This window comes from Balearica regulorum, chromosome 26, assembly GCF_011004875.1.
Source record: "Balearica regulorum gibbericeps isolate bBalReg1 chromosome 26, bBalReg1.pri, whole genome shotgun sequence".
Classification (NCBI taxonomy): Eukaryota; Metazoa; Chordata; class Aves; order Gruiformes; family Gruidae; genus Balearica; species Balearica regulorum.
This window is the reverse complement of record NC_046209.1, coordinates 369001-389763: the sequence shown is the minus strand read 5'-3', so window position 1 is coordinate 389763 and position 20763 is coordinate 369001. Positions and strand designations below refer to the sequence as shown.

The window sequence follows — 20763 nt, the reverse complement described above, 5'->3', positions numbered from 1 at the left end:
GCCCATGGGCCGGGCAGGGGACCGGGGGCGGCGGGAGGAGCTGGAGCGGGGACAAAGGAGCTCTTTGCAGCCGCAGTGAATGGCAGCCTCACATCTGACCTTTCCGTCTGGGTGCTGGTATTGTGCTGGGTCGAGCAGCTTCCCCGTACGGCTCGGGCTGCAGCAAGATTTCAGGCTGAGGTTCAAGAGCCAGCCATCCTCCCCCCCCCAAAGCTCTGGCTGCTTCATTCTCCTCCCGAACCGCTGGGCTCCTTTAAGGAGGGAATCTCGCCTCTCTCATCAGTTCAGGCTAATTAAACTCTGCTAAACCAATTAGAGCTGCAATTTGCAACAAGACATTCAATTGAGAAGTGTTTCTCACAGAGCCCAGGGTCAGGGCACAGGCAAAAGAGCGGAGGTTTCATATTGACGGCGCGGATCCGCTGGCAGGCATTGGGCAAGTCCCTGGATGTCTTTTGGTCGCTGTTTCCCCCTCGGAGGGAAGCGATCCCGGCCCTGTTACGCTCCCCGTCGCAGCAGGACTCCTGAGTTTCTGCCATGCAAAGCGGAGATGCTGCCGGCCAGGGCTTCCCGCAGCCCCAAGGTGCTGCCCGAGCTCCGGCATGGCCATGGGACCACGGGAACGCAGAAACCCCCGGGGAAGGGCCCCGTGCTCGCTGCAGCAGGGTCAGCTCCTCGTTATCTGCTGAGGGTCGGCATCAAAGCACAGGGAGAACCCAGCAAGTGGGAACCAGGCGAAGCTTGACCCGAGCCTCGGTCCCCCTCCACGAGCATCCGTCAGAGCACGTGGCGAGGCGCCGGTGCGAGGCGTGGGCTGGAAGCACGGCCCTGGCGCTGCGGACGGCACCGGCTCCGGAGCCCCACGGCACGCGGCCCCTCCGCCTTGGTGGGGAGCTGCCCCCCGAGGCGCGGGGCTGCTGCGGCAGCTCTGGCCCTGGGGCTGGGTTTTCTCTGCCGTGTCCGCACAGCTCCAGCTGGGTAAATTGGAGAGATGCTTATGGCTCACAGCTGCATCACCGGCGTTGGGGAGAGAGTGGCCGAGCGGCGCGATCCACACCTCGATGGCCCGGCTGGCCACACTCCACCCTCAGCGCTGACACGTAGCTTCGCCCCGCGCCCCGGGGCAGCATCGTCACCACTCCGTGCCTCAGTTTCCCCATCTGCTGCGGTGAGATAACGCTCCTCTGCTTGATCCTGCACTATCTCACAGGAAGGTTGCAGGGATTAGTTAGCTAATGTTTGCAAGGAGCTTTGAAGATGAAAAGCCGTGAACAAATGCCAAGAAGTGCTGAGCTGGATTCTCCTCACCGAGTAATCGTTTCATGTTCCTGGGACACTTCCACTTCTGCAGATGAAGGAGGGCAGGGCAGGAGAGCTTGCGTGTGGGGAGGGCAGGGGGACGGGAGCCTTGCATATCTTCCCAAGACCTGCCCCTCCAAATCTGATCACCCGGCCTGTTCTACTCCTGATCAAACTCCGATCCCTCCCGCTAATGCCTTTCTGCCGCCCTGACTGCATCCTGCGAACGTGAGACGGCTTCGTGCAGCGTGCCTTCCCCTCCTGCTCGTGGCTCCGGCTCCTGACGCAGCATCAGCCGGGCAGTTAATTAACGCACCCTTTACCTCGGCTTCCCGGCTGCCGCCAGGAAAGAGGTCAAACGACGCGGCACCCGCTGCCCCCTCCTGCAGCCCCCCAGCCTGACTCCCTGCCGTTTGCTGATGGTCTCCGTGCCAGTTTTCAGTGTTGTAAAAGTGCTCATATATCAGGCAATTGGATTTAAGTATTTGGGTAAGATTTCACGAGGCACTGTGTCAAAGGCTTAATTAAAGCCCAGATGTGTTCTGCAGCCCACGCCCCCTCCCCAAGCCCAGGCAGTGAGTCCATCGGGATGGCTTTCAGCTCTCTGCTGTCAGCTGCTCCCCAACCTCAGCACCCTCTTCCCGCTCCCCAGGGCTTCGGCTGCCCCCAGCATGAGCCGCGCTCGCCCGACGCCTCTTCTCTTCCAAGCATCTTTGGTTCCGGTGTCCCCTGCTCTGTCCGGTGTTGGATGGAAGATGCTCTGGGCTCCGTCCTTGCCAGGGAGATGCCAGTGCACGGAGTCAGGAGGTGTAAGCAGTGTGGAGTGGAGACTGGGACGCAGAAAAAGTGGCCAGAGCCGGGAGGCAGCAGGGATGTCCCGTTCCGTCCCCGTCCCAACCCGCAGGACCCTGCTGCCCAGCCCAGGAGAAGAAGCTGGGTCTGATGAAGCGCGTTTCCCCTCTCAGTGAAAGAACAGATGTCTCTTGTCTATGGCCTGCAGTTGGCTCTGGTTTCCATCTCTGCTGTCCATGCACACACAGATTTATAGCCGCCTTAATGAGTTCCTTACAAACCGATCTTGTTGCCCACATGGCTGGCTGAGCCTCGCGGGGAGCGGCCGTGGGGGGAGCCGGGGCTCGGAGTCATCAGGGCTCCACCGCGGCCAGCAAGACTGCGTCTCCGCAGCCCCGAACGCCCGCACGAGCCACAGGTCACCTGCCGGTGTCCGGCCCCAGCACGGCTCTGCTCAGGACACAGCTCTGGCCGGGGGGGAAGGAGAGCGGGGCTCCCTGCTGGCACCCAGCCCCACACAGCCCCACTCAGTCCCACTCAGCCCCCGCTCAGCCCCACTCAGCCCCACTCAGCCCCACTCAGCCCCGCACAGCCTCACTCAGCCCCACTCAGCCCCACTCAGCCCCACTCAGTCCCACTCAGCCCCCACTCAGCCCCGCTCAGCCCTGCTCAGCCCCGCTCAGCCCCGCACAGCCCCACACAGCCCCGCACAGCCCCACTCAGCCCCGCTCAGCCCCACACAGCCCCACTCAGCCCCACACAGCCTCACTCAGCCCCACTCAGCCCCGCTCAGCCCTACTCAGCCCCACTCAGCCCCACACAGCCCTGCACAGCCCCGCTCAGCCCCGCTCAGCCCCACTCAGCCCCGCACAGCCCCACTCAGCCTCACTCAGCCCCACTCAGCCCCACTCAGCCCCCACTCAGCCCCACTCAGCCCCACACAGCCCCACTCAGCCCCACTCAGCCCCGCGCTGCTGCCAGGGTTGCTCCCCACCGCACCAAGTGCTTCCACCTCTCGCTCCAAGCAGGCAACACCTTCGCGAGGAAGATGATGCAGGAAAACCACCCACGTACACACATGCAGAAAGCCATCTGCATACACGCGTGCACAAAGGCACCCGTGTACAGGCGTGCAGAGGGAACAGCGGTGGTGCACCTCATCCTCCAGGAAGCTGCCGGTGCACGCGTGAGGACACCGCTGTGAGCAAACGGGGTCCTTCATCCTCATGGGGCGGAGGAGGAGGATGCTCCAAGCATCTGTGGGAAGCAGCAATCACCTCTGTGCCCGGTGCCTCCTTGGGGGCACCTGGCCGCCCCCCATTCAGCCGTGCTCTCTGTAACCGTCCCGCAAGAGCTGCAGCGACAGCTGGGTCTCGGGGCTCGCGTGGCCGGGCTCTACCACGCGTGACACACTTCTGTGAGTAACTTTCACGGGCACGCCGTGTAAACAAGCCGTGAGTCAGCGGCCGGGCCGGCTGTGCGGTTTCCCCAGTGTAAATGCTTCCTCTGCCGCGGTGGAAGGAAGGACCAAACGGAGCCTCGAGGGAAGAGCTGGCAGCGCCGTAAAACGTAAATGAAATCGTGTGGGGCTGAACTGGGTCCAGAGGAGCTGAGAGTGGGTAAAACCTCCTGGGTCATTACAGCCTCTCTGGCTCCTCGGAGAGGCTGCGGAGAGGAGCTGCTGGAGGAGGCAGAGCAGCACCAGAAAGGGCAGCGTCTGCTCTGCTGATATTTGGTCCAGGAGCAACGTCCTGGTTATCCGGACGGGACAGCCGGGCTGCTGGCCGCCCTGCTCCGATACCGGCTGGACAGAGGATGCAAACTCAACCGGCGCCTAAGCACGTTTCTTCCGCCTTCCTGGCCAGGGGGTCTTCTCCAGAGGGCTCCTGGAGCCCCACGCCAGCGCAACCCAGCCCTCATCATGGACAGAGCTTGGCTCAGGAAGGGAGGGTCATGGGAGACGCCGGCCTCGTCCTGCCCACGGAGCCCATCAGCCCGACAGACGAGGGCACAGGGGCTGACGGGCTCCACGGCACGGGCCCGCGGCTCCTGCGCGAGGCTGGTCAGGATGAGGGCAGCGAGCTCGGGGAAGCAAAGACAAGCGGCTATCCTGGGCAGCGGGACGCAGGCTGCGTGGCGAGCGAGGGCTGATCACAACCCTCCCGCTGAGAGCCCACCCTGGCCCCTCTGAACCGGGGGGGGCAGCCGTCCAGCAGAGCCACTGGAGGGGCTGATCCTGCACGGGTCCACAGATGGGCCATCGCTGTGCCCGCAGTCTGACCTCGCAGCACCAGCCCTCGCCGGGAGGAGGTTTCCGCTACGAGCCAGGATGATGACAGCCGCTGTGGCCGAGGCCGAGCAGAGCCGGGCTGGGACATCCCAGCCCCCCCAGCCTGGTGGCCCCAAGGGACCCCGGTCCCCGGCTCTTGGCAGCCGGAGGTTCGGCCAGCAAAGGGCAGAGCCCCCGCAGGGCACGTCCCGCCGCGGACCCCCCCCCTCCGCCCCCCGGCCCTCGTCAGAGGAGAAGCCTGATTGCTTACATAGCCCAGGCTTGCAGTTAGTAGAAAAACAAAACATGTTTTTCACATTAAAATTTCCCTTGAAAAACAATGGTTTAAATCAAGCGTAAGAAAAGCAAAGAATCCAAAAAGAAAAGGGAAATTTTTGGTGGAGCCTGAAAGCAGTCCCCCGAGACTCCCGATTTCCCCTGAGCCTCTGCGCCGTGGCCGCTCCCGGAGGCAGGTGGGCTCCCCGCCGGGATGGCGCAGCAGGCAGCGCGTGCTACCAGGTACGGGCACTGCGCCGCGCCGACATGCAGCTGCCCTGCATCGGCGGCTGCCAGCCCCTGCCTGTGGGGAAATCCAGGAGATCGGAGCCGTGCAGGGAGCCGGCCGGGGACCGCACGCCGCCAGCATCCCTTAGACCTCACAGCCGGTCGGCGCGGCGGTGGCCAGGACGGGGCTCAGCCTGTGCCCGCTGCTCGCGGGTTATCGGGAGCTGCCGGATAACTGCCGGGGCGGGATCCAGACCTGTAGCCCAGAGGTGCAGGGCTCGGGGAGACGAGGTGGGGGGTGTAAATCTCCTGATCTGTCTGTGAGGGAATTCAAAGGGAGACCGATTCAAATCCGCCGTGACATGACTGGCTCGGGGCTGGCAGACAATCCCTGCAGTGTTTGTAACAAATCTTGCCGCTTTCCTTTGAGTGGCCTCCAATTTATTAATTAAAATAGGCAATTATATATAATGTGGGGTGGAGGGGAGCGGGGAGACCAGCTGCACCAGTTATTCTCACTTGGCAGGAACCATGCTGGAAAGCTGCTCCGGCTCCAGGAGGTGCTTGTGCTTTCCAGGGCTGGAGGCAGAGCCTGGGACAGAGCCCGTGCTCAGAGCTGCCCCCGGATCCCCCCCCCGGCACGGCCGAGCCCAGAGAGCCAGGCAGTGAGTGGGCTTTAGCTACAGAGACCGCTTTATTGAAGAGCACAGGGCCCAGAGGCCAAGACCTTTGAGAAAATTCCTTGCCCGAGTCACCAGGGAGTTGGCAGCAGAGATGGAAGCTGCACCCAAAGTCGCTGGGGATCTGCCCGCAGCACTGGCTCCCCCCGGCCCCGTGAGGCTGGAGCGTGCGGGGCTGGAGGGGGAAGCCGGGTCCATCCATCCCTCCACGCTCATTGATAGGAAACACGACGAGCCAGAGACCCCAGCACAACGAGCGTGGTGCCGACGGAGGGGGAGCGCCGTCGGCAACACGCCTGTGCCGTGCCATGGCTGCGTGCGGCAACGCCTGCGTGCCTGGGTTTATCTGAACGCTGCAGACCCCGTGTCAGCAAACCGGCAGGATTTACCTGGTACCCTTGGTGCTCCCTGCAGGACGTGACGCCGTGGGGCCGGCCCCGGCGATGGGCTCCTCTGCCCGGTGCTGACCATGGGGGTGTGATGGGAGCTGGACCCTGCGCAGCTGGCGCGGTGCCCGTGCACGTGGCTGGTGCCACGGGGCGAGTCTGGCCGTGCGGCGCGTTGGCTGCCGCTGAGACCGCGCGCTCGGGGCGCGTGCACGCACACGCACACACACATGCCCGTGCCGGAGCCCGCCGACGGGTGCACCGCTGCAGCCCGCGGCCGTCCCCCACCAGCGCCTGGCACGGTGGCACTGTCTGAATTAAGTAACGTCTCGGGACGTGAGCTCATCGCCAACACCCACGGCCCGGCCGATGCGAGTGGCAGCGCCGGGTGCTGCGGGAGCGGGCCCTGACTAACCTCCGTCACATCCGCACGGGCTGCCGGGAACACTGTCTGCCCCGGGGCCGGCGGGCACGATGGCGCGGGGCACCGCAGCTGCAGGCAGCTCCTACGTGGCACCCGCTGCTCTCCTCCTCCTGACACCAGCACAGTCCAGAGCAGCTCTGGGGCTTTTCACCTTTCCTGCAAAGCCCTTGCTGCCTCCGCGGCAGGCCCCGGCTGGCAGGGGGGACCACCAGCCCCGTGTCGTCTCTGCTCCCAAACACCCCCAGATTTGGTGGTGGAGGCTGATGCACCCATGGGTTCCTGTGAGCCCCAGTCAGCGACCGCAGAGATACGTGTCCCCCTCCACCGCCACGGTGCAGCCCAGGTGGGATCATGACCCAGAGCTGCCGGAAGAGCGTCCCAGCCCGTCCCAGCCCCTCGGACAACGACAGGCCCAGGATATTTTCCGCTGCCCTTGGCCAAACCCTCCGTCTTCCCTTCCGCTTTCCCCGAGCGGGGATGGCCGCTTTGCCCACCCGGCTGCTTGGGGAGCAGGCTCTGTCTAACGATGAATCGACGATAATTCAGGAGGTGTCACCTCTTTGTCAGTCCTCTCAGAAGAGGGTGCAGTTTGCTTCTTTCTGCAGCACCGTGGGAAAATCCTCCCGGCCGCTGGCTTCCCAGGGTGACTCAAATTTGCTCCTGACCAGACCCGGCTCCCTCGGAGGCAGCGAGCAGGCAGGGGACAGCCAAGTTCAGAAACCCGATTCCCGGGGTGCGCAGCCCCTGCCAGAGCGGCGGCAGAGATGGGGTACGTCTGCCCAGCACCCCCGTGTCCCCTGCGGGGCCGAAGGCAGGGAGCGGGGCTGCCCCGGGGGCAGCGAGAACCTCAAGCCCGGGCGAAGGGTTCTCACGTGGGATCCCCTCTCCTCGCTCAGCGCCAGGGATGCGGAGGGTCAAGGTCTGGGCAGGGGACTCTGCGCGAGCCCAGGTTGTGGGGCACAGGCCGAGTGCTGGAGGAGCTGCAGCCCTAACGAGGAGCTTTGTACCTGCCCGGGCTCCCCGAGCCCAGGGACAACGGGGTCCTGGAACAGAGGGGTCCTCGCCCTGAGCCGCCTCTCCTTGCACAAACACATCCCAATTAGCCGAGGGGCTCGGAGGGATGGGGGGGCTCTTCTCGACTGCGGCGTGCTGGAGGTGTTGGGGCGGCAGACCGCAGGCCACCCTGCCCGCCCTTATCTCCACGTGCGTTAACATCCGTTGCCATTTGCATCCCGACGAGTGTTGCCACGTTCGGCTCCTGCAGTTCCTGCGTCAGGGAATTCCAGAGGGACAAAGTCAGTGGAGCCGGATCCTTCCCTTCCCATCCCACAGGCACCTGGCACCCATTTGATCAAGTGGCAACTTGTCCTCCAACCATGAAACAGGGCAAGGAGAAACGCATCCACGTCCTCGGCGTGGAAGGGAACTTCCCTTCGGGGTGCGAAATGCCCCGTCCGGGGCCGTGGGCTCCGTCCGCTCTGCGGGCAGCCGGGCACCGTCTGGCTCCGGGGCTGGGCCACGCCGGGCTGTCTAGACCCACCCCGGGAATAAAGGCGTTGCAGGACTCGGTAGCGGTTTCCTCGTCGGTTGTAAATAATTGCTAACATGTCTTATCAACAGCTGGGATCATCCATCAGCGACTAAACGACTGCAAATTTGTCCCACGGTTGCAATTTCCACACAATGACCAAACCCTCCCAGGAGTCGCCGGCCGGTTACCGACCCGTTACGCGGCCGTTTCCCAGTTTCCAGCGTCTCCCGCCCTCCCGTCCCCCGTCCCCAGCAGACACAGGCGGGGAGACCCGCGGAGGGGGCCCCCCCCAGCTCCCCGGGACCCCGCGCTGCTCCCACCCCCCGCCGGCCCCGCCGCCCGCAGCCGGAGCAGCAAAGCCCGGGCTGAAGGTGCCACCTGCTGGGGGTGGGTCTGGCACCCCGCAGCCCTGCCACCCCAAAACCTCATAGCCCCACCATGCAGACCCCCCAAACCCCACAGCCCTGCCACCCCAAACCCCACATCCCACCATACAGAACCCCCAAATGCTGCAGCCCTGTCACCCCAAACCCCCAGCCTCACCATGCAGACCCCCCAAACCCCGCAGCCCTGTCACCCCAAAACCTCATAGCCCCACCATGCAGAACCCCCCAAACCCCACAGCCCTGCTAACCCAAACCCCACAACCCCACCATGCAGCCCCCCCAAAACCCCACAGCCCTGTCACCCCAAAACCTCATAGCCCCACCATGCAGACCCCCCAAACCCCACAGCCCTGCTAACCCAAACCCACAGCCCCACCATGCAGCCCCCCCAAAACCCCACAGCCCTGCTAACCCAAACCCCACAGCCCCACCATGCAGCCCCCCCAAACCCCGCAGCCCTGCCACCCCAAACCCCACCATGCAGACCCCCCAAACCCCACCATCCCACAACCTCACCGCCCCCCACCCGCAAACCCCAAACCCTCACCATGCAGACACCCCAACCCCTGCAGCCCCACAACCCCCAAACTCCCACAACCCCACCACACAGAAACCCCAAAACCCCAACCCCCCCTGTGCCAGGGATCCCGGTGAGGACCGTGGGGACCCCGTGCTCCCCCAAAAGCTGCAGCTTCGGGAACGGGCCAAGCTCGAACCGACCCTACGGGGGGTTTTCATCACGCAGGCAGGGCTGTGCGCACCCCCGGCTCATTTCCGAGTCGCCCCAAGGAACTACGGCAGGGGAGGAACAGCCCATAAAAGTGGACTTCACCTGCCAGCCCCCCAAAACCCCCTTCAGCACCCGCCAACGTCCACGGGGAGATCTGGGGGGGGGGGGGGAACCACTCCTCTTGAGAGGTTTTGGCTGAAATTCAACATTCACATTCCTTTGAGGTTATCGCTACAGTTTTAAAGCAAATCTTGGCTTTTCACTGGGGAAAAAAAACCCAAAAACCATTTTGTCTTCATTTTTGCAAGGCTCAGCCTCTCCCCATCAATTTTTTCCCCCTCCTAAAAAAAAAAAAAAAAAAAAAAAAAAAAATCATTCAACTTCGGAGCTGAAATTTTATTTTATTAAAAAATCAGAAGAAAAAAAAAAAACCCAACACTAAACCCAAACCCCCCCCCCAAAAAAACCCCACAGGAATGGGGAACAAATCCAGACTGCGCAGGTCTCAGCTGAACCCCCTCTCCTTCCTCACCAGGAACTCCTCTTCCTCCCCACCCAGCCTTGCTCTAGGGCCGAGGGGGGGGGGGGCGGACCGGGAGCCCGGGGCCCCGGTACCGGGGCCCCGGGCTCCCGGTCCGCCCCCCCGTTAATTAACATACGCCCCGCCCACTCTCCTTATAAAGACAAAAACCCCGCCCCACCCAGCAAGCCACGCCTCCCAGGCCCCGCCCCTTTCGCGTTTCGGCCGCCTTTCCCTTTCTTGTCTCCGCTCGGCCGCCGTCGTGCTCCGCCGCGCGTCGCTGGGCGGGGCGGGGTGAGGCGGCAGGCGGGGGGGGGGGGGGGTGGGGGGAAGATGGCGGAGGCTTCACCGCAGCCGGGACGGTTCTTCTGCCACTGTTGTTCGGCTGAGATCGCTCCTCGCCTGCCCGTGAGCGGGGGTGGGGGTCCGGCCGCGGTTCGGTGTGGGGTGGGGGAGCTGAGGGCGTCGGTCATGGTGGGTAGGAGTCGCGGTGGGTCGTGCACGTGGGGGTGAGGCCTGAGGGAGAACCGGGGCCTGAGGGCGGGGAGGGCCATGGGGGGGTCCGGGATGGGGAGCGGGGTGTGGGGGGGGGGCGTTAGGAGGGGCCTGGGGGGTGGGCAGTTCTGCGCGTGGTAGTTGGGGGGGGGGGCGTTAGGAGGGGCGGGGGAGGGGGTTCTTTGGAGCGAGGAAATGGAGGCGCTGGGGGCTGCGGGGGGGCGGAACGGGGCACCCCCGGCCGAGGGGAACCTGCCGGCGGAGCCAGCGCCGGGTGTGGCGGGGGCGGTGCGGCGGGTGGGGGCCCTGCGTCCTCCTCGGCCTGGGGCGGGGGCGGCTTGGGCGGTGGAGGGAAGTGCGGGGGGGCCCGGTGCTGTCTGCGGGGCCGCGGGGGTTCGTCTGTTCCAGCCGTGCTGCGGGGAGGGGGGGGGAGCCCCCCGAGGAGCGGGGCGGGGGGGCCGTGGTCCCGGGTCTCCCGCAGCCCCCCCCTGTGTTCGGGCGGCTGAAATGGCGTGAGATCCCCTCGGCCCAGCCGCCTCCACCCGCTGCTTTGCCCAGAGCGAACCGAAGCTCCGTGGGATCACGAGGGAGTTTCATTTTTGTTTCTCTCAGTAGGGTTTAAATGAGCATGAGAAAAGCTTCAGGGGTGATAATATCTGAGGCGCTGGAAGTGCAGAAATGAGATGTACGCACCGTTTCCACTCACTAACGCACAAGTGTTTTGTAGGCTAGGTGCAGCGTGTCAGCAGGTGTGCTTTAATCGCTGAGTAAAACCCCTGCATGCGAGCAGTCATATTTTCCTGGTGTGGGTAGAAAAGGAACGTTGGCTGTTGGAAGGGAACTGGCTAAAACATCGTGGTGGGCCACAGCTAGGTTTTCGTCTGATTGCCTGCCAAATGTTGCAAGATAGTAAATTCGATTCACAGGATCCAGCCAATCTCTGTTTGTCCTGAAACTTTTCACATCTTCTCGTCAGAATAAGGCATTGCTTTTTGTTAAAAAGTTTATTGGACTTTAAAAGTCACCCAGTAGCTTGATGGCGAGCATAGGTGTCTCTCTGCCACGGTTGATTAGACTTCACCGTCAGTTTGGTTTTGTGACGCGGTTTGTCCTTTCGCCCTCTCCCTCGGTCTTGCCGGTTGTGCGAGGGTAGGCCTTGCTGGTAAATCTCACAGCTCGTGTTTAGGTGTGAGGACAAAACTCTTGATAGTGCTCCTGCTAAATACATCGACAGGCAGGAGAAAATGGCTCGGGAGCTGAAGGTTGTAGCCTAGAAACATCGGCCATTTATTTTTGTTTGAACACCCCGTGTTGGTCTGTGCAGCAGAGCACATCTGGCAGTGAACGCACTGAGCTATGGCAGGGAGCGGGCAGCTGCTCTTGTTGATTCAAGTCTAGTTAATTGCTAGTTAATGAACTTGCTTTGGGGGTCCAAGTTCATTCGGTTTCACTTACTGTTTGCAGACCGAGCTACTGGAGATACTGTAGCATATGCTGCAAAAGGAGTGATTCAAACAGCCTGAGAAAGAACAAACTTTGACATTTGTGCTGTTCCAGCTGCAGAGGAATTTGCTGATCCCTCTGTTCAGAGTTGTCTGTAAGCACACGCACGAAAAAGCCTCCCTTAAATAGGGGAGTTGAGAGGAGAAAGTTGCTCACCGCTCTTGAGTGCGGCTACCGTGATAATTTACCCCAGTAAATTATTACGTACTGGCGTACTGGTGGGAGGTGAAACAGGGAGGGGGTATTCCGAAGGCAGAGGCAATCGGTCTTATTTCCTCTGATGGACACAGGAGATCCCCTGTGCTGGTAACCAACTTGGAGAAGAATTTGGGTGGTGTAGAAACGTTCTTGAAATCAAATGTGTAAATTGCGTAGACGCGGTTATTTCACAATGGCACATCTAAAGAGTCCTGCGCAGGAGAGGGAGCAGCAACTTCTCGAGTCTGTTTCTAGGTCTCGCTGTTTGCTGCTTCCTTATCTTGCTGGGCAGGCAGGGGCAGCGTGGAGTGGATCGCTGGCGTTACTGCCTTGTGCTTGGGCCTTATCAGGTTGTTCTGCAGCAGCTGGAGGAGCGATCCCAGATGTGTTATCAGAGCAAACCCGTGTGGCTGGCATCCTCTCCTCTTTTGGGAAATCCATTGACTTTCTTTAAGGGCCTGTGCCAATTTGAATGTAGCAGTAATAAAGGGAAATATAGTTATTTTTAGACCTGTTAAATTTCTGCCATGTTGAGCCTGGCTTTGCCAGCGTGGGGTTTCGAGTGGTTGTCTTTGCCTGCGGTGGCTGTTCCGCCTCGGCCGTGGTTGGGGTTAGGTACAGGGTCTGTCGCTTCCTCTTTGACTCAGCGGTGCTGCGTGGCACCGCTTCTTCTCGAGCGCTGAAAAGTGAAGTAATTTCCTTTCGGGATCTCAAGCGCTCTGGGCTGCTGCTTGCTAACACAGTATGGTTGTGGAATATAAATTCTTCACTGACACCAGGAATTGTGAGGAAGAGTGAGTGTCGCAAACTCCTGAAGAATCCTGCTCCTGCACATGCAGGCTGTTTATTCCCATGTGTTCGGTCTTCAGTGTTAAAGGCCCCAAGGGTGGCAGTAGTTTTCTGTAACGACCATTGAGCGTGGGAGTGTAAAATTCTGGTATTGTGTGTTGCAGAATGACCCTCTTGTGTCTCCTTGACCTCTGCGTGATGTGAGCCCCAGACTGCGTTAGTAACAGCTTCCCATTCAGCCCTTCCCAAGCGACAGCGCCGCAGTGATTAGCCCTGCTGCAATCCCCTCCTTGTTTCTTTCATTAGGACACTTTGGCCCCTTGAGGGGGGTGGGGGAAGGCTTCCGGAACACGCAGCTATTTAAACACTGGTGTTTGAGTGCTGCTCTTCTGGGAAGGCCAGTGGTTTTGCTTTCACTTCACCCAGAACTACATCAGATGTTATCTAATGCTTTTGTCTCTACTGGGGATTAATTAGCGTTATCCAACTCTTTCATAAAGCCAAGTTCCAAACAGGCTCGGGCTTAACAATTTGCCTCACTAGCCTGGTGAAGGCAAACATCAGTGGTTTCGGGTCTTTTTGGCTCTGTAATCGTGGCATGCGTTTGGGACGATGGGCTGCAGGACTCTTCTCTTCCGCCCCATCACACTAAAGGCACTCTTTGCAGCTTTATGTACCACTTTCTTTTCTCATTCAGTATTTCTTCTCCCGTAGGACTATATTTGCCCACGGTGTGAATCTGGTTTTATTGAAGAACTTCCTGAAGAGCCGAGGTAATGTGCTGCCCCAAAGACTATTGCTGGAATGAACTCAGTCTGCTTACTCTTTTCCTTTTTCTAGTTAAAAGGCAACGCTAGATACTAAATACACCATTTTTATTACTTCTGCCCAGTATTCGGCTCATCTTTCCTCACTATGGGTCTGTAGTGCTTAATTTGCAGAGTTTGCATCTGCAGGTAAATCAGCCATGGGAATGCTGAGTGTCATAGGTTGTTGGCAGGGGAGGAATGGGTTGATTTAAAACAAAGAAAAAGAAGTGGTAGAGAGGCTTTCCCCATGGCATGTGGCAGCTCTGAACTGGTTTGAGTTATCAGGGCAGAGATAACCCTCTGAGAGAGGAGTCTGTCGAGTGGAGAGTGTACGTATGCTTCAGTGTATAACTTAATAATGTGGAGTACTAACAGTGAAATATTTTGACTGAGACTTTGGACTCTGCACTGGAGCAGCTGAGATCGGCGTTCACGTGCTTTACTGCTGACTCAGTAGTGGGACTGATCTCTGGCAGCCTCGGAATGGGCAAGAGAAGGAGAAACGTCTTAAAATGTTTCAGACGCGTTTGCCGGACCTTGGCTGTGACTGGCTTAGGGACAGGGAATGTGCAGGCAGGCTTTCAGTGCAAGAGCACGCTGAGCTGCCTGGGGGCGTGCCAGACGCGTGTTGCTGCCTGCTGAGAGAGGTGGTCTTTACACGCTGAGGTTCCTGTACTGACAAGGTGGCGTTTGGTCTCACTACACCAACCTCAGAGGCTGAAAATCAATCCTGGCTAATCCCAACTGTATTGGTGATTTGCTGTGACCTTGGGAGAGTCGCGTGATCGCTGAACCTTAGTTTTTTGTTCCCATGCATGTCAAAGCGTAGACCTGGATACTGAGCAGTAAATGTTCCTGCAGCTCTCTAAAAGCAGAAGCCTAACAGCGTTAAGAGTTTTCCTAATAATCTGTCCCATTTGTTTACGTGCCTCTGCAATAGAGGAGTTCCTTTGATTCAAGATTAGACTTAAGCATGTTTGGGTCATAGTGATCAGGGTTTGTACCTTAAGTCTTCTCTTCCTGGTGCTCCAGAGGATTAGCTGATTTGTTTGAGGTGGATTGTGCAGGGAATCCTTGCTTGACGTCGTGGTTCAGTCATTTTTCTGTAGCTTCGTGAAATCAGAATGTAAAAGGGTGAGAGAGATGGGTGAAGATGTGGGAAAATGAAAGTTGCAGGGAGGGAAAAATGAAATCGATACAGACAATTAGAAAATCAGCAGCTGAGGGTGGGCTAGTTTCTGAATGGAGCTGACTCTGTCCCAGGGTGGAGGGGAAAGTGAGCAGATCTCTCAGGTCCCTTTGAGCCAGAGGCACAAAAATGAATCGTTGACTTTCTGCGTGCTGTTACCGAGCAGTCGTGGTGTCCACAGTTTCCTGTCCAACTCCTGTCCCTCGCTCCCCTCTGCTGGGAAAATCTTTTCATAGCACCCTTCTGAGGCTTACCTCAGGAACCTCTTCGTTCCTCACAGGAACGCTGACAATGAGACCAGCTCCTCTACGTCAACCAGTGATCAGAGCAGGCATCCTTTTGAGGTGAGTGAGTCCTCTCTGTCTCTTCCAACGCTTTCTGCTTTGCCATTGAAGTATTTTTCCACTAGTTCATTGCTTAAATGTTCCCCAGATGATGACAAAGTTTGGGAAGGGAGGTATTAATATCATCCACATGCTGCTCCTGAAATCTCTGTGTGTCATATTTTTACTGCGTGTTTTTAATAGGACCATCACTTGTAGCTTAGTCTTGTTGTGAGGGGGCTAAGCTGGGATTTAGTGAGCTGTCTGGGTGTGTTGCTATGCAGTAGCCTCAGCTTAAAAGGCAGCAGTTACATGCAGCAGCTAAAGAGAAACCAGGGAAGTTGCTGTTATTTCTTACCTTCCTATGTAGTTTCAGCCTGTGTCTGTTCCTCACTAAGCTGCCTCTGAGAGTGCGCTGATCTGCCTGCGTCAGCCAAGGCTCGTGAGTCGCTGGGGACCTGAAGCACTAGTCTTTGTTGGAAGGCTGGTGAAACACCAGCCATGAAAGCTAAGAGCTGTTTCTCTCCTTGTTTCAATCTGTACCCTGAATTCTCTCCCTCCCAGAACGTGGATCAGCCCTTATTCACCTTGCCACAGGGCTACGGCCAATTTGCCTTCGGGATCTTTGATGACAGCTTTGAGTTTCCGTTTGGGTCCAATGTGCAGCCGGAAGACAACAGGGACTCCGAGAGCCGGAGGGAGCGAGAGCACCAGTCTCGGCATCGATACGGTGCAAGGCAGCCCCGAGCCCGTCTCGCCACGCGCCGTGCTGCTGGCAGGCACGAGGGAGTTCCCACGCTAGAAGGGTGAGAACAACTGCCAGGTTCTTGGGGAGGAAGCTCTGTTACTGTTCACAGCGAGCTGAAAATCAGCCCGTACCTTTATCTCACCTTTAAGAGGCTGCTCCTGAGCACCCATGTCCAGTGCGACTCTTCCATAGGTGCCCAGCTTTGCCCCCGTGGACTTGCGCTGCTGCGTGTTCAGGCTTCAGCTGGGCCAGCAGCCGTTGGCAAGCTCTTGCCTCAAGTTTACAGGGGCTATTTCATCCGGGCGGAGTGGAGTGGAGTGTGGTGTGGCTTGGAGTATTAAACCTGCAGGGAGAAAGCATTTCCTGGGCATTGCCAGGTATTACCAAAATGTGCTCGGTGTGAGGGGAAAGGACAGAAAGCACTGGACAACAAGACTGATGTTTCTTTAACTGGGGAGCCGCTTGCCATCTTTGTCAGAAATTACCCCCTTACGAATATAATACTGAACCTTCCCTTTATCAATGAATAATCGGTTCCTAAGGTAGTTGCTACAGGATATTTTTCCTTTTCCATCTGATGATGCAACAGTATTTACCCACTCCTTCCATGTCCTCTGTCTGGGCTGGGAGTTAGCAGACACCAGCTCTTAGGTAATCCTGGTTTTCTTGTCTTTCAGAATTATCCAGCAGCTGGTCAATGGGATTATTGCACCTACAACAATACCAAACCTGGGGCTAGGTCCTTGGTGAGTTGGAAGATGTACAGCTCTTTCTGACGGCGACGGTGTCGTACTCCCAGCTAAATTTAATTGTTGTCCTTATTCTTAAAGGGGAGTCTTGCATTCAAATCCAATGGACTATGCGTGGGGTGCCAACGGCTTGGATGCGATTATTACACAGGTAAAGTTGACGTTATGGTGGCGTCTCCTGTCCTCTCGGGCAGTGCTGCAAAGTTGCCAGCAGCTGGGCTGGTGCAGGGGGGCGAACGATGGGAAGTGCAGAAGTGGGGGATAAGGTCCACAGCGCACGCGATGCAGGGTTCAAGTGCCCTGGGTGAATAAATGAACAGATTCTGTGTGCTGCTGAGCTCACCTCTTTCTGCCTTCTGTGGCCTGTTGTTTTTTCAGTTACTGAATCAGTTTGAAAACACTGGACCGCCGCCAGCAGACAAAGAGAAGATCCAGGCCCTCCCCACCATACAAATTGCGCAGGAACACGTAGGTATGTCTGTCTGCTCCAGGGAATCGTTCACGAAGAGCGCTCTGAAAGTTCTGTTTGACGTTTTCTTGGGATTTTAGTTTTGTCTGCTAGCACCTTCAAGGCCTAAAACATTTCAAAGAGGGGAGAAAGCTGAAGTGTTGCTCTGTTATACTCACACACACGCAAAAAAAGAGTGGTGTAGACTGGATGGATTTGCCCTGGGGAGGCAAACTTTTGTGAAAACTTCAGTGTAGAACGAGATGAGAAAGCAGAAGGGAGAGGAAGGGAACAGTAAAGCAAACCCAGGGCAGTGAGAGGAGGGGTGACGGTGGTAGGAACGGCAGAGCAACAAGCTTTCCTCTGCCGGGATGAAGTGGTGGTGTGGGAAAAGGGAAAAGGTGATGGACTCCTCAGCGGGTGCTTTCAGTGTCGCTCTCCTGAATCGCTTAGCTCTGTTTTGCTTTCCCTTTACAGATTCTGGGTTGGAGTGTCCTGTGTGTAAAGAAGACTATACAGTCGGTGAAAATGTCCGGCAGTTACCTTGCAATCACCTGTTCCACAACAGCTGTATAGTCCCTTGGCTGGAACAGGTTAGTGTTGTCTGAGGGTGGCTTGGCCTTCGTAGCGCTTGGGGGTTTCTCTGGTAGTACTGTCCCCTCTAAATATTTTCATCCGTCCGTGATGAGGCCTGCACATGAGCAGCCTTTGATCAGAGGAAGGAGTGTCATCCTAGCCTTTTCCTTGAGTGCTGCTCCTGTATCGTGTTTCTAATCCTGTTTCCCGTATTTTTTGTTTTGTTTTTGTCTGCTCTCCAAAGCATGACACGTGTCCTGTGTGCCGGAAAAGCTTAAGTGGACAAAACACTGCCACAAACCCCCCAGGACTCACGGGGATGAACTTCTCGTCATCCTCCTCTTCCTCTTCCTCCAGCTCACCGAGTAATGAAAACTCATCGAACAACTCATGAATCTTAATCCAACCCTCTGTCCCTGGGGCCCCGTCCATTGCCCTTCCTCCCTCCCCAGCCAACGTAAGCCACGCGAGGGGCTTCCAGAGCAGAGCGAGGGGAGGGTAGCAAGGGGGAAGCAGCGCCCCCAGAATTCCCTTTTGAGTTCTGAAGACGCGGAGACTCTGGGTCCTTCAGAGATGAGAAGCCTCGAGTTCTGTGATGGGGGGAAAGAGCTCTGTCTATTAATAAAAACATCCATTTGCCGCGTGGACTTTTGACCATTGCAGTGAAAGGCTGCTCTGCCCCGCAGACGGGAAACCCGAGGTGCTGAGCTAGCGGTTGCAATTCTGAATGGAAAGGTTGTTTGTATGGTTTTGAATTTGAGATTTCTTCATTTCTTTTGCTCTTCCTCCTCCTCCCCTTGGATACTATCTCTTCTGCTTTGGAGATTGAAGTCTGTAAAATGAAAGCGTAATGATACTGCCTCCCTCCCGGGATCTCCAGCTGGGGAGGGCCGATAGTTGTCACTGAAAACATGAACTCTCGAAATAGACCCCGTTATCCTTTCCTTCCCCATCGCAAGTCCCATTTATTTTTCTTTATAACCTTGCCCTTCTGATACTCAACACTGAAAGGGTTTTTATAATTTTAAATTATTACTGCTCTTAAATAAACGGACGTTTCGGCTCAATGAGACATTTATGCATGATTTGAGGAAAACTACAGGGTAAGCTCTCCGGAGACTGCTGTGCTGAGCCGTCCCGTTTCACCCCAGGGCTTTCCGAGCCCTCCTGCGTGCCGAGCGCGGGTGCGCTGTGAGCTCCGGGCACCAGACTCCGCCGGGACCAGCACCCGTATGAGCGTGGCCAGCCTGCGGATCGTTGAGCGGTTGGCTGCAGGATTGCAGCTGAAAGCATCCTCGCCTGGTCTTTTGTATTTTTTACACCTTCTCCCTGTTGCAGTCCTGCCCTCTGTCAGCCTGAGCGGACTTTTCCTCTGTGTCGACACCAGGACTGGGCGTGCATCAGAGCAAGGACCAGCCAAATGTCATTGTGATCGAATAGTATACAGGAAAAACAACATTTTGGAGAAAAATGTATTTCAAAGCTACTTAAAATACAGCTGATTAAAAAAGGAGAGAGAGACAAATATCCAGGCGTGTTTGTGACTCACTTTCTGTGACAGAAGTGGAGAATGAAAAGAATGTGGCCGGAGCAGGCAGTGACTTACCGCTGCCCCCGTGCTGGCCCTGGGATTGCGTGGGGCTCTTGCCGTGGCCTTGGCCTCGGTCCTGTCACGCTGAACCGCCTGGCCCGGGCGCCGTGGGGCAGATGCCGACTGACACCCTGTTGCGGCAGGGACCGGGAGGGGTCCGTGGGTCCCCTGAGTTGCTGCCCCGTGTCTGTATCGGCACTGGGCACCCCAGAGCAGGAGAGGGGGAGCTGCCCGGGTGGGGGCTGCTGGGTGGGTGAGGGGTCAACAGTCCAGGGGCTCCTTGTGTCTTTGCTGGCTTTTGGGGCCCTGGGGGTGGCCAGGGAAGGTGCTGGCCTCCCTCCCCAGGCACTCGGGGTCCTGACGCCAGCAGAGCTCTGGTGCTGCTTTCCAAGCAGCCTTCCCCGAGGCCCTGGCCCTTCTTCCCCAGAGCTTTCCGAGAAGGGGGGTGCCTCCTGCGGAGGGGGAAGGCAGGCACCTTGTCTGGTGTTTCTTGGGCCTTTTTGGAATAAAAGAAGAGAAGGTTCATTGGAGAACGCGTCCCAAACGTGGAGGGTGAGCAGCCTTTGTCGAGCCTGCTGGGGCCATGCAGCCGGTGCTGAGCAACGCTCCCGGAATGTTTTTCCTCCGTGGATTTGCCAGGGCAGCCCAGCGGTGCCTTTCATCTTGGTGGGCGGATGCCTGCGGGACGAGGGTTTATCTCAGGACTGGTATATCAGGGTTAATGGCTCATCCTCTGCCAGAGGTTGAGCCAGAAGCTTCTGCCACCGGCATCCTGGGCTTGGGAGGCGGGTGGCAGCAGGGTGTCCCTGGCTGAGCCTGCCTGTGCCCATCGGCTGGGCGGCACAGAGGGAAGGCTTTCCTGTTAGTCACCGAGACGCAGCCTGGGAGACCTGGAAAAACCTTCCTTCTCCCACTGCTGGCTGCGGCGAGGGGTTCCCGACTCCCTGGAGCTCAGGGGGTGATTTCTCACTGTAAGTAGCGCCCGGGTGGGTTTTCAGTGGGTGAAGTGAAGCCCGTGGTGGGTGCGTGGTGCTGCTGCCTGCCTGGCAGGGGCTCCCGGCCAGGACCAGTGCCCGCTGCGGTCACCACACGGTTAATGCGGTGGCTGTTCCCTTTCACAGACTCGTTTGGAGCTGGTTGGGTAAGAAATGGAACGAGTTTGGTGGTTTTTGCTGGGGCCATCGCTCAGTCTGACGTGACAGAGTGACCAGGCTGCGATGCTGTGGAGGGCAGCGCAGGAACATGCCCTGGCCGGGAGGCTGAGGCGCGGGTGTTATTTCTGGCCGCACTCCCCTCTAGCGAGGGGCTGGTCCCCGCCACCCTCTGCCTTCCTGGCTCCCTCTCTGCTGGGGACCATGGAGCGGAGCCGGGTGGGGGAGCAGGACCGGGCTGGAGGTGCTGGCCGCAGCCGGAGGGTTGGGGGTGGCTGGGCACCGGCAGCCCCGCGGCTCCTCGGGTCTCGGTCCAGCGTGTGAATAGGGCACCGTCCGCACAAGTGGGAGTCTGTGGCCCAGGTGCTCCCGCTGGGGACGGGTCCCCAGAGCTGGTCCGGTCCCTTTTGCTCGTGATGTCCTGACTCGGAGTCACACATGGGTGGGGAGCAGCGTCCCAGCTCCCCCTGGCCAGCAGCAGCCCCGGGGCTGTGTCAGCTCAAGGGGCCCAGGCCGGCTCCTGCGGTGCTGCCCGGTGCCTGGTCCCACAGAGCCCAGCACCATGCCGCAGCGGGATGCTCGGCTGTGACTAGCTCTTGCTCCAGCACCAGGGACCCTCTCACCCTCTCTGTCCTGTCCCTTTGGGTCTCCAGGGCCACATCCCTTGCACAGA

At 58.4% G+C, this 20763-nt stretch overlaps 1 protein-coding gene across 2 annotated transcripts; it reads left to right on the top strand.

Annotated features, from left to right (window-relative positions):
* The first annotated feature begins 9806 nt into the window (after positions 1-9806).
* RNF126 (ring finger protein 126) lies at positions 9807-18875 on the top strand. Of its 2 annotated transcripts, none has more exons than XM_075776403.1 (9): positions 9807-9929; positions 13221-13279; positions 14785-14848; positions 15392-15633; positions 16253-16321; positions 16406-16475; positions 16703-16796; positions 17250-17365; positions 17593-18875. In XM_075776403.1, exons 1-9 carry the CDS (start codon positions 9855-9857, stop codon positions 17740-17742), a joined length of 939 nt encoding a protein of 312 aa, XP_075632518.1. In that variant the 5' UTR covers positions 9807-9854; the 3' UTR covers positions 17743-18875. The 2 variants fall into 2 exon arrangements, with proteins under 2 accessions (XP_075632518.1, XP_075632519.1); XM_075776404.1 differs by having other exon boundaries at positions 9816-9929; positions 15425-15633; positions 17593-18415.
* Positions 18876-20763: the final 1888 nt, after the last annotated feature.

Excerpts from the sequence above, each read along its gene's own strand:
- RNF126 (XM_075776403.1), top strand. The coding sequence starts at position 9,855 with ATGGCGGAGGCTTCACCGCAGCCGGGACGGTTCTTCTGCCACTGTTGT. Across the intron at positions 16,322-16,405 it reads AACCTGGGGCTAGGTCCTTG|GGGAGTCTTGCATTCAAATC; the intron begins GTGAGTTGGAAG and ends TTATTCTTAAAG. Across the intron at positions 17,366-17,592 it reads TAGTCCCTTGGCTGGAACAG|CATGACACGTGTCCTGTGTG; the intron begins GTTAGTGTTGTC and ends TGCTCTCCAAAG.